The sequence below is a fragment of the Maniola hyperantus genome, chromosome 3 (assembly GCF_902806685.2).
Source record: "Maniola hyperantus chromosome 3, iAphHyp1.2, whole genome shotgun sequence".
Classification (NCBI taxonomy): Eukaryota; Metazoa; Arthropoda; class Insecta; order Lepidoptera; family Nymphalidae; genus Maniola; species Maniola hyperantus.
The window spans coordinates 4435717-4449561 of record NC_048538.1 but is presented as its reverse complement, the minus strand read 5'-3'; the positions used below and the strand labels follow the sequence as shown (position 1 = coordinate 4449561).

Below are 13845 nucleotides of genomic sequence, written 5' to 3'. Positions count from 1 at the left end.
ATACTTATGACGAGGTTCTTTAGGGTGTAGAGTGTAGACTAACACAATTAAGTTTTTGAGATAGGTACACGATTTTATTAATATTCTCGCTGTGAAATAAGAGAAACCCGCACTTAACTGGGACTAAGTTCGGACCATTCATTTCTTGCCTCTACTAAGCAAGACACCTCGATGGATCCTATAGAGAAGTGGATATAATCTTACCACAGAGAGTGTGTGTACTGTAAATAGAGGCAAGAAATGCTGGCAGCGAAACACTTGAACTTTTACGAATTGCCAGGCCTCCATACCAGATTGGAAGAGAAGCCTGGGACCATCCCTGATTACTTATTGGACAACTTTGAATACTAGTGCGAGCATTTTTTTTACAAAAGTATCCAAACTGTCCAATAAAGTATTTTTCCAAAGTAGAGAACATCTTAGATAATAAGTAAATTTTGGAACGAATAAACAAAACTGCAAGATTGTAAGATTAACGGATTAATTTCAAACAGAACGACGGGAGTTATTGTAGGTATCTACTAAATTTTGAAATAGTATTTTCAACAAACTGAGGAACTGATGCTTTTACCACAGGAGCCCGAAGCAGGAACAGGAGGAGACGAAGTGACTCATCATTTAAAATTTAAATGTAATTTTTTATATGTTTATTAATAATAATATAACCATTATTTTGACATTAAAATTAACAATGAGGGAAACGTAAGTCAGTATCACGTAGATGTTCCGCGATCCACTCGTCCGCCTGAGCCGTCATCTCTGCGTCGAAGTGATCTCGCCACCCACCTGACTTACCTGTAACAATTTTATTCCGTGTCATTTTTAATCGACTTCAAAAAAAGGAGGTGGTTCTCAATTCGTCGGAATCTTTTTTTAGTATTCATACAGCAGACGTATTATTTTAGATTATTAATAATAATCTCTAACTCATTGCAATCAGATTTTCAAAAATATTGCTATCGAAAGTGTTTTACATAATTTTAAATTAGTAAGTATTCGAAAATGTTTTATATTACAATTTCATGTTACTATTATAATCCATACTAATATTATAAATGCGAAAGTGTGTCTGTCTGTCTGTCTGCTAGCTTTGCACGGCTCAACTGTTCAACCGATTTTGACGAGATAGCTTGCATCCCGGGGAAGGACATAGGCTACTTTTATCTCAGAAAATTGAAAAGTTCCCATAGGATTATTAAAAACCTAAATCCACGCGGACGAAGTCGCGGGCATCAGCTAGTACTTTATATTATAAGCTGTTAGTTCTGAGTACTTTCGCACGACTTATCCGTCTAAATTTGCCTGCTGTAGCCGCTTATAATTTATTCATTTCGTTCATGAGTTTCACCTTTTCTTATAAAATCTCCATCACTCGTAAATATGCCAAGTTCCTTCAACTCCTGCATGTTAACTGATTTGTTTTTCCTAAAGTTGTCAATATCAAGGTGGTCAACCAGTCTGTTTATTTGTTCTTCGGAAAGTGCTTTGCCATAAAAACTCGCCACACGTCGTATAGCTCCCGCCAAATCCTAAAGAAATTGTGAACAATTTAAGACACCTTGTATTCTGTGTAATAGGTCCTAGTACCTACATCTTTTTAAGTAAGTACCTATATAAAATTATAATATTTATTTATGCAGACATAATACAGTCATCAGACATAACATCGACAGATAAATTTTAACAATTTTTGTAAGTATGTTTATGTTAGTTTGTACTCGTAGTTTAATTAGTGTAATTGGCTTTATGGCCGTTCTAATTAAATAATAAATAAATAAAGTTAAGGACAAAAACAAAAAGCTGAGAAAAAAAATAAGAAAGATACTAAAAGTGGCTTGTACCGATTTTATTGCTAAGTACCTACGCTTTAGTTAGGTTGACTTTTTACTACGTAGGTATAATTTATTATTTCTGATCAGTGCATTACATTCAGGCTTTAATTTTCTCATAACAGTTTTTAATAGCATATTAAATATAGATACAGTGTGTTTTTAGGGTTCCATACCTCAAAAAGAAAAACGGAACAGTTGTAGGATTACTTTGTTGTCTGTCTGTCTGTCGCTACTGTCAAGTAACCTACAGGATACTCCCCGTTGACCTAGAATCATGAAATTTAGCAAGTAGTTAGGTCTTATATCACAAGTAAAGGAAACATCTGAAAGCCGTTAATTTGTGGTTACATCACAAAAAAAATTATAATATGTTCACGAAAAAATTAATTTACTGAATCACAGATAGATGGCACATTTCGGCATTAACTTGCAGTCTTCTACATAAAAGTGTTAGGTATACATTGTACGATGGTACGGAACGGAACCCTTTGAGTGCGAGTCCGACTCGCACTTGACCGGCTATTTTTTGATTGGGACAGTATGGGGAAGTCCAACACCATAGGAGATACAGAGAAACTGTCTTACATGCAAATGACCGGTTTTAATTCATGAGATATCATAATGCATATATTTTCTAGCTACCTTAATCATGTCCTCATAGAATAAAAATAACATGTTTGGATGGTTTCGCTTCTCCCAAGCTTCTAGAACATGCCCAAAATACGGAGACCACACAACTATAATCAAGAAAACAAAATTAATATCATAGTTGGACACAACATAACAAGATGCGTAGGTACCTAATCGTTGTTGGCGGTAGTCCATGTTGTCTCCTAGTGCGCCCACGAAGGCTCGGTTAATAATTTGAAGTGTGTAATCCTGACTTATCTGGTTTATCATTATTACAAGCTTACTTTTAGTTATTTCTTGACTTCTGTACTTAACTTTGGTGATGTGCCTTCATTTAATAATCTTTGAAAAAACTTACTATCATTAGAAATGAAATAATTCCAATAGATCTTAAATTCTTTATCAGGCGATAGCATCCTCATAAACTTATGAAATTTATAGAAGGAAAAAGCGACGTCTCTTGGATCACGTGCAACATATACCACCTGTCAAAAAAATACAAAGTTCGTCAAATTATGTCCTTTTTGCATGATATACTTATTAGAGAGAGAGAGAGAGAGCCAGCGCGTGCCAGATCTTCGTTATTTTATAAAAGCTGAAATTTTCTCTGCCTATTGTCCCCAATACTGCGAGGAAAGTTTGTTTGGATTATTGTGGCAAGGTGTAAAAAATCTTACGTCAAAGTATAAAGTCTAATTTTTATATTTTCTTTAGAATACTTAGTATTAGAAATCACGTCATGCATTACCAGACACTTAGTGTCGTGGCAACCCTCCGCCAGACACCCTTAAAACTTTAAGGATATAATGTATAAAAAATAGACTTTATGCTTGACCTAAGATTTAGTACGCCTGTATTACCTGCTATCGCCAAAAATTATCCAAACAAACGATCCTCCCAGTGTTTGAGACAATAAGCAGAGAAACTTGCAGCTTTTGTAAAATAACGAAAGTCTGGCGCGGATTTATTTGGTTCCAAAACCGTAAAAAATTTTGTTTGCTTGGGCATATCTTGTCATTTATATCGATGGTCAAATCGTGTAATGTGTCGATGATCTTTGTCAGTCCTAGCACAGACTACGGTCTATTTGGGCTGCAAATTGCAAACATCAGTCTCAGTTTTGATCTAGTGCTTTGGTCTAAAATTGTGGTGTACCTACTTGTAAAATGTTCACTTTTCAGTAGTCGATAAAATAAAATTAAAAAATAAGATACAACTTTTATCGAACCTTTGTAGTGGCCAGTAACGTCGGTGGCAATAGTGAAAGCGGTAGATGGCTTTTGATAAATCTCGGTGAAGGTATTTCTTTCAATTCCTCAACTGTTATAAGGAATAGAGATCTTCTCAGTTTGTCTCTGTGATCGTCGGTTAATGGGAGTTTTTGTAAACCAATCATTGACGATATTCTGCAAAAAAACTTTCATCACTTTGGTTTATTAATTTTGGCATAATAAAACATTTAAACAACTAATCTAAACTAAACTATCTCTATGGACAAAAATCAAAAACTGATAACCACGTAGTGATTATTATACTCTTTGCTGATAACAAGTAAGAAGCACTAAAATACGACCGACATCCGCACTACTATTAAACCTAACATTGTGATTTTGTGGTTGCAACGTGAACGTTTATCTGGGACCAATGACATGTGGTTCCTTACTTCTCTATTATTTCGTGTCCCTAAACAGAATATAGAATATCATATCTTTTAGGATAACACTTACTCTAAAAATGGAAATCTTTCAGTGATGTTTATTGATTGAGCCTTCTCGTAATCTAAATTGTTGCATAATAACCACACTAGTTCCTGAGTCAAAGTTGTTCCTGCAAAATAATAAGAAGTACATATTGTGGTACCTACCTATGAATTGATGTGGTTGATGTTCTAAATATTTCTACACTTACAGTTTGAGATTGGTTTTAAGCAAAATCCTGTCTTATATAAAAGCATGATGTCTTATTAAAACATTTTTTTAACTCACCTGACTTTGGGTACGTAACGACGAAAGCGTCGTCAGAACGGAGTGGGAAGTTGTAAATATTTGCAGCTTCGGGCATATATGCTTTAAACATGAAGTATTTTTTCGGACCAATGCGAATAAAGTCTGAATTGAAATCTACACACAAAAGGTTAAAATAAGTTTTTTGCAGTATCAGTAATCAGAATACAGCTTTCTTATACAGAGAGAGCCAGCGCGTGCCAGACCTTCGTTATTTTATAAAAGCTGAAAGTTTCTCTGCGTATTGTCCCCAACACTGAGAGGAACGTTTGTTTGGATGTTTGTTTGGATCATGGTGGCTTTGGGAGATAACAGGTAATAAAGGCCTACTGAAAGCCATAAAGCAAAATAAGAAGAGGAAGGTTATAAAGGTTAAAAAATCTTGCATCAAAAAATATAAAATCTAAATTTTATATATATATATTAAAATATATATAAAATTTAGATTTTATATTTTTTGACGTTGATATATATATATATATATATATATATATGTTATATTCTTCAGAGTAGTATTAGTCATGCATTGCCAGACACTTAGTATCATGGTAACCTCCTGCCAGACACCCTTAAAGTTTAAGGGTGTCTTGCAGGGGGTTTTCAGATCTATCAGTTGCGCAACGAATGTACTTGTACAAAGCAACGCTGGGGGGCCAGTCGGGGGAAAAGTCCCAATTTTGTGACAACCTTTACAAATATACACCTACTTGGGTAGGACAGCGTAAATATCTATAGGTACGAGCGGCGGCATCGCTCGACATCGATGCGCAACTGTATCATCATCATAAAATTCTGATATTACCTTTAGAATATTCTGTTAGCTCTTGGTTTTCCTGAGGATCCACTATTTCAACATCGTAAGGAAAATCTTTTATTTTTATTTTATCCATGACGAACACTGTTCGGCAAAGTTTTTCGCTTTAACACTACCTGCGAAGATTGTCAAATATATAAGAAGGCTATTTTTAGGGTTCCGTACCCAAAGGTCATTAAAATGTAACTCTGCTGTCTGTCAGTCTGTTAGTCTGTCTGCCTGTCTGTCCGCGTGTAACGGGTCTCTAGCTCGTAGATTGACGAAATGAGGTACAAACCTGAAATTTTGGAGTTTGGTGTAGAACATTGACCCAAAAACTGAATACTGAATTAGAAATTTAATAAAATTATTTTTCCATAGATGAAAAAGGAGCCAGCAAGTTTTTAGGTATTGGGTATTAGTGTCCAGAGTGCCTTGTATTAACATATTACTTTTTATTGTTTTAATGTTAAAAATAAAGAAATATGAGGGCCATCCCCTTTCGCCCGAACCTCGCTCGGTGCGGACGTCTCGACTTGTTAAAGCGCATATTTAATATTTATCGGTTGCAAGTGTTAGTGTGAGTTAATAGCAAATAGCACTCGTGTCCCAGAAATGGAGTCGGGGGAGTCTGACTTGTCCTCCTATGACTTACCAACTGTCGAACTGAACCCATCGCCAAAATATAGTACTTTCAAAAGCAAACTTCAAGAGACTGAACAGCAAGCTGTCTCATTCCAGTCCACAGTTTTGAAAATTTTGGGTGAAATGCAACTGCAGCAACAAAAACAAGAGACCCGCATGAACGCAATTGCAACTACACTTGAGGATATAAAAAATGAAATAAATAAGAACCAGAGAGCACACGAAGAGTTGGAAAAAGCTGTATTATTTTAAGCATACTATAATTTAACACCTATATTAATAATATATGAGGTTTTGTTCTTTCATACTGGTGGGTAAGTTGTTGCATGTTTTTACATTTCAACATTTCTTTATTACATTTATTATCTAGAATGGCTAACTTTCAACAAACACTTGATGATATAGAGGAAACGACAATAATTAAACATATATGTCATACTAACCTCGAGGAGTGCAAGGCTTCTCTTGAAGTTGAAAATAAGTCAAAAACTATTCTGGCTCAGAACATTAGAAGTATTAACAAAAACTTTGACGATTTCAAGGTTATATTAGCAAGGCTAAATTTTGAACCAGACATTATAATTCTGTCCGAATGCTGGTTAAAGGATAAAACCTTTTTCTTCCCCCTACCGAATTACGACTGTAAGTACTCTACTATACATAAAAACCAAAATGATGGTCTTGTCATATACTACAAAAGTTACTTAAAAGTAACCGTTCATGAACCTAAATTCGAGGATGCAACATGTATACTGCTCAATGTCAATACTAATCTCACAGTTGTAGCTCTATACAGATCCCCTAGCTATCGAAATTGTGACAAATTCTTTAACTCTTTGGAAAATATCTTCAAGAGCATACAAACAGAATCATCGGTAGTAATAGGTGACATAAATATAGACATCAAAGACAATAGCACAGACAAAAATTCCGACGAATATCTAAACTTAGGCACTATGTATGGATACTATCCAGCATATGTCTACCCAACACATGGCGACAACTGCCTTGACCATATCTTAACTAAGACTAGGCAAAGAGCTTGTGCTGTTGTATGTGAAACTACTGTTACAGACCACTACACAACTATGATTTCAATCCACTCGATCATTAAAAAATTACATACCAAACATAAGATGACTACACGGATTGACTATGATTCCTTGAATAAACTTCTTAACGAAATTGATTGGTCTGAGGCTTATTCACACACTGATGTAAACTCAGCTACTGAATATTATATAAATACACTAACCGCAAATATTAATAAGTGCACAAAAGTCCATAAACTTCCGCACAAAAAACTTAATTTCAAAAACTGGATCACGCCTGGCCTACTCAAGTGTATGAAAAAACGTGATGCCTTGCACCAAATAGCTAAAAAAAATCCAAACAACAATGAAATACAATCGAAATACCTAAAATATAGAAATACGTGTAACTTTATTTTACAGAATCTACGGAATATGAATAAGGAAAATGATATACAAAAAAATTTAAATAACTCCAAAAAAACTTGGGACACCTTAAAGTCAATATGTAATTTAAATCCAACAAAATCAAAAAGTTCTCAACTAGTAGATCCTAAAAATAAAACAGCGTCACTTAACTCCGTAAATGAATTCTTTACTACAATTGGCGGTAATTTGGCCAAAACAATTTTAGATCACTCTGGAAAAACAGAAAACGAATTAGTTAAGAGCATCCCATTATGTCCACAAAATGATTATGGTTCTATCTTTTTAAAGCCTACAGATGAGCAGGAAATTATTAAATTAATCCAAGAAATGAAAGCTGATTCCCCAGGCTGGGACGGAATAACGCCCAAAACACTCAAGCACATTAGTCTTATTATAGCCAAACCATTGGCCCATATAGTTAATATTAGTCTAGCAACTGGTGTTTTTCCAAGTCCATTTAAAATAGCCCAAGTGATACCCATTTTTAAGGCTGGTGATCCTAAAGTGATTGGGAATTATAGGCCCATATCATTATTGACATCTTCGGCTAAAATATTGGAAAAAGTGGTAAATTCCAGACTCCTGAGCTACTTGGAAAATAAAAAAGTTCTTTCTCCCAACCAATTTGGTTTTCGTCCTAACAAAAGCACGGAAGAAGCTGTACGGAATTTGACTAATTACATCTCAGAAAAACTAGACACCGGTCAAAAATGCCTAGCCACGTTTCTAGATTTACAAAAAGCGTTTGACACTGTGTCGATACCACTCTTGTTAAAAAAATTAGAAATTTACGGAATTAAAGGTGTCCCTTTATCCTGGTTTAAAAGCTACCTAACAGCACGTCAGCAATGTGTGAAAATCGATGACGTCCAAAGTCTGCCGAGTGGAATAACGTTCGGCATTCCACAAGGCAGTGTCTTAGGGCCGACGCTGTTTTTAACATATATCAATGATCTATGTGACATGGAAATAGCGTCAGCTCGGATAGTAAGCTTTGCAGACGACACGGCTGTTATTTTTAATGGAGACAGCTGGGCAGCTTCACAATAGTACAGAAATAGGTCTTAAAAACATAGCTACCTGGCTCGAGAGAAATTTAATGACATTAAATATACCTAAAACAAAATTTATAGCTTTTCATATATCTAAAAAAACGGAACCTCCCAACAATTTCAATATTAGACTTCACAGCACCACTTGTTACATTGAAGCTGTTGGTTGCTCCTGTCCCTTTGTTGAAAAAGTACAGACGATCAAGTACCTCGGTGTATATATTGATCAAAAGCTAAACTGGAAACATCATATTCAAGCCCTAAAAAGTAAGGTCCGAAAACTGCTTCATATCTTCAAAAAGCTCAAATTCTTGAAGAACAAGAGTGTTTTAAAAATGGTCTACTTCGCATTATGTAACTCTGTTCTCACATACTGTATAACCTCGTGGGGAGGTGCAGCAAAAACCATTCTGAAAGAATTGGAATGTGTACAGAGAGCGTCTCTAAAGGTTTTATTCGGCAAGCCTCGTAGATATTCAACTTATAAACTACATACGGAAAACTATATATTGACAATCAGACAGCAATACTATTTACAAACTATTCTAAAGTTTCACCAAACCACAGAAGTACTTCATAAATACAACTTAGACAAAAACTCAAATAATCAATCAACTAAACGTACAATACTGTGGCCAAAACCAATAACAAAAACTTCATTTGCTCAGAGATTCTTTCGCTACACAGCACCTTTTCTCTACTCAATCGCTAACAAACAACTCAATCTATTACGCAAATCTAAATATACATGTCGCAAACTATTATCTAATTGGCTCCTCCAAAAATCCTACGAGGAAACGGAAAACATCTTAAGGCATAACAAAACATAAAACGGAACTAAATTACGCATGTATACATAGCAATACCTATACAGGAATATAACATATCTAAATAAAATAATGTAAATAATGAAAAATATAATAAATTAAATACACTTAAACAATCCACCAGCATCTCAATGTTTTGCATATACTACCACATTTACTTTGTGTGCGTGGAGTCGTCACTCCGCTCACCTCTGGCACTATAGTTTCAACAGCTACCTACCTACTTCTATGAAGGAATGAACGAAATCTTTTGAATTAGATTAACTAAATTATATTGTTATCCTCTAAGTACAACTAAGTATATTCAACTGGCTTCCCGTAGCTCAGGGAATCCTAGTTCGGGGGCCAGGAATATCGACTATTAATGTTTTTTTTTGTCTCTCTTTTATATCTACCTACATCTAATAAGAAAACTACTTATTTGTTTTAATGTTTAGTTGTTAACTGTAATCTGTTTATGTAGGTATTTATAAGTAAGTTATTCACATTAATTGTACCTACCTATTTATATTCGGGCGAAAGACTGGCTTCCCATAGCACAGGGAATCCTAGTTTGGGGGCCAGGAACTTTGCATTGCTACTACCAGGGTCATGTACTTATATATACCTTGTAATTTTTTTTTTATCAAAATAAAGATTATTATTATTATTATCGAATTTGTCAGTTTTAGACCATTTTTGTGACGGAGTCTATCTCAAAACTACATAGTTAGGAATACGGTATCATCATGTATGTACCAGCCTAATAAAATATACTGAACAACGAACCATAAATAGTTCGCTGTGGCCAAAACAAACGAACATTTTTTGGGTTTTTCATTTGTTGCGATGTCCAGCTTGTAAATGAAATATTTCATACACCCAAAATATGCTGTTCATAATTTATGTACGGAACCCTAAGGAGCGAAGCCCGACTCGCACTTTGCCCGAAAACCGTGAGTTTGTGGTTACATCACAAAAAAAAACAATTTTCAAAGTATGATAACTATACCAAGTTGGGTATCATATGAAAATATGATATCTATAGGCTTAAGCAGATTTTTTTGTTTTTGTGCATACTAGTTTTTGATTTGTCGTGCAAAATGTCGAAAAAAATACCCGAGTACGGAACCCTCGGTACGCGAGTCTGACTCGCACTTGGCCGGTTTTTATGCTGAAATTATCTTTATTTGATTCAAGTATGTAATAGGCACCTATTTGAAATAGGTAAGTAAGTACTACAATAATTAAATTATCTGTTGTTTTATGAAAGTAAGTAGGTAGGTATAATTCATTCTTCCACGCAATAAGATAAAAATAAGCTTATACTTAAACCAAATATTGCACTATGCCAGGGCCGTCTTTACCTGGGGGTTCAACGGGGCGCAGAATCCTAGGGGGCGCAAGGTGACCGCCATAAATTTCGATAGGTACAGCTACTACGCTGAGACCACGCGAACGGAGTCGCGGGCACAGCCAGTGACGTAACAGTAGGGTGACAAGCCGGGTAAAATGCCATGGGCCCACGGACCTAAGGCCCCGCAAGCCCGAGGGTCGGAGGACGAAAGAAAAATTCATGCTCGTTTTATCAAATTGCGAACTAACTTTCGCACCCCGGCGCCGAATGTGCTTAAGCCGGCCCTGCACTATGTATATGTACCTACATACCTACCATAATAATTTTTATTATCTACTCTGAAGATAAGAATGAGTTATAGTTAGGTAGATATATCGCTCGCAGCCGCAATATCTGCAGTAGGCTTATCTACCAGGGTCGTAAGAGACGCATTTTTATCTCTATGGTTAAGGAATGCTGTACCCTGCATCATCAGGTTTGACGAGTGGACTTGGAGTGTAATCATAAAGCCAGCTTGCTTGATACCTAAAATACCAATCCACCATCAGAAACTCCTGAATCCCCATGGCTTAGGAGTTCAGTACCTTGCAGCATCAGGATTGAGGAGATGGGATCCGAAGTTCAAGAATATAGTCTATGCTTAGTACCTCAAATAATGTTTCATCATCCACAGTTCCTGAATCACTATAGTTTAGGAGTGCTGTATCCTACATCATCAGGATTGAGGAGTTGGGACTTGGAGTCCAAGTATGGAATCGTTGCTTGGTACCTACAATATTATTTCACTATGAATACATTCTGAATCTTAATAACTTAGGCGGCCAGTAACCCACAGCATCAGGATTGAGGAGTTGGATCCAGAAAACTTCCCCTGTCGACTAAAAAAAAACTGCAAATCAGTCCAGAAACCTCGAAAAAATCGACCTCGCACTGAAAGGCGCAACGTTGGAAGACCCCTCACTAGGCGGACGGACGACATCAGACGAGTCACAGGGAGCCGCTGGATTCAGGCGGCGCAAAACCATGCGTGCAAAAACACGCGAAGAAGTCCCTACAAGAGACCTGTGTCCAGCAGTGGACATCTATCGGTTTATGATGCTGAAGATGAATGACTTGGTGTCATATTGAAATAATAATACAACCCATCATAAGAATATGTAAAAGGAATTAACAGAAAAAGTAACTTCAAAAATTATCTTTAATAAAAATAGTATAATAAACTTTGACATTTTAATTAATGTGGTAAACGGAAGTCAGTATCGCGTAGATGTTCCGCGATCCACTCGTCGGCCTGAGCCGTCATCTCTGCGTCGAAGTAATCTCGCCACCCGCCTGACTTACCTGTAACAATTTTATTCCGTGTCATTTTAGTAAGTATTACAGCAGACTCAAAATTATTTTGATTAATCTGTCAGAATATCTTTTACTATTAACCCAGTCGTGTTTTAAATAATACTTATCGCCATCAAAAATATAGCCATAAGATTTTAATTTCGCCAAGCCGTTTCTAGTCTCTAGCATCTCTAGTAATCCGTGTTTTGCCTGTGCCGCGCACTCGACCGTCTCGCTTTACTTTGCGATAATTTTATTTCTACTCACTTTGTTTTGTATATACTTAGTCGCAGTTGATGTGGGAATAAGATACCTACTGTTTATTTCTTAAATAATTAAATTTCTCATGCAAGTGAATTTAATTCTTAGTGAGAATAAAGTTCTTTAACCGTACCTATTTGTACCTATAGCTATAGTAACAAACAATATTAGAATAATATAAGTATTGAAAGATGTGGTAGCCTAGTGGTTAGGACGTCCGTCTTTTAATCGGAGGTCGGGGGTTCGATCCCGGGAACGCACCCCTAACTTTTCGGAGTTATGTGCGTTTTAGCAAAGATAATATATTAAACAAGTACAGATCGCTCACTCTCTATTTAAAATTGTAACTAGTTCAAGACTATTACTAGATGGCGTCACTTGGTTCGTATGAAATATATTTTTTGTGGATTTGACGAAATATCATATTTTACTTGTCTGGTTCATCAAATTTATTTATATTTAGTAACAAAATACAAAATTTTCACAACATCACCATCGGAAAAAGCTAATTCTTAATTTTAATTATTGACTCATTGAACTTTACGATATCCATAGCATTTTGCTTTGGATAGCTGAAGTAGTATTACAAAATTCCAGTAGATGGCGTAACAAAATGACTTGTTACTTGAAAATAAAATTATTATTTTGCCTTTGGATTGGTGACGGTTGAATTTGACGGTGTATTACAATTTTCTGAGTGCTTTTATTTCTTTTCCCTATTTCGTTTGTGAATTGTTTCTGCTATATGAACTCCGAAATTCTGCTAACCCGATTACTTGTGCTTGCTCCTGGATTTTTGATGATGCCAAACTGCTGACCTACGCTTGATACCAGCCCCTTTGATGATTGCCTGTGATTTTGGATTTCGTTTATTATTTGAGTAAAATTTGAGTTGGCTCTAAATAAAATTGAGTTTCATCAGCTGTTCGATAGATGGCACTAAATAAATTCGATAACTCACATTTTAGCTTGCACAATAATGCCATCACACTATAAGGAGCTGACCTACAAGGTACCGGCGACTTAAAGGAGTTTTACGCAAGCTTTAAATGAATGTATGACGTTAGCGATCTTACTTGTATATATTATCTTTGGTTTTAGGTAAGTAATTAAATATCACTTCCTTTAACGGTGAAGGAAAACATCGTGAGGAAACCTGCATGCCTTCATAATGTTCTCAAAGGTGTGTGAAGTCTACCAATCCGAACATGGCCAGCATGATATGGCTAGAGACCCGTGCTCTGCAGTGAGCCGGCGCAGCGATGGCGGGTTGATCATGATGATGATGATGATGATCATAAGTATTGGTAAACCTAATCTATGATACGTATAATTATTTGTCTAATATGGTTTACCTTTTCTTATAAAAGCTCCATCGTTCGTATATATGCCAAGTTCCTTCATATCCTCCATGTTAAGTGATTTGTTTTTCTTAAAGTTATCGACACCAAGGTGGTCAACCAGTCTGTTTATTTGTTCTTCTGAAAGTGTTTTTCCATAAAAATTCGCCACACGTCGTACAGCTCCCACCAAATCCTGAAGAATTAGCAAACAATAAAAAAATCTTGTATTTTATGGACACAAAAGCTATTTTAAGTAGGTATTCAATTTCGTTTGTTAAATTAGACATACTTACTTACATTAGATTCCCGTACTTATCTAATTGTACTTATT

At 35.8% G+C, this 13845-nt stretch overlaps 1 protein-coding gene across 1 annotated transcript in view; it reads right to left on the bottom strand.

The window, feature by feature from the left end:
• LOC117996417 (uncharacterized) overlaps positions 1-13845 on the bottom strand; it is a 29951-nt gene that overhangs the window by 6786 nt on the left and 9320 nt on the right. The window contains exons 6-7 of the mRNA XM_069509634.1: positions 2475-2569; positions 1349-1529 (exon numbers count right to left, since the gene is read on the bottom strand). Of these exons, the coding sequence (XP_069365735.1) occupies positions 1349-1529; positions 2475-2569 (276 nt within the window). The remainder of the gene's footprint in view (positions 1-1348; positions 1530-2474; positions 2570-13845) is intronic.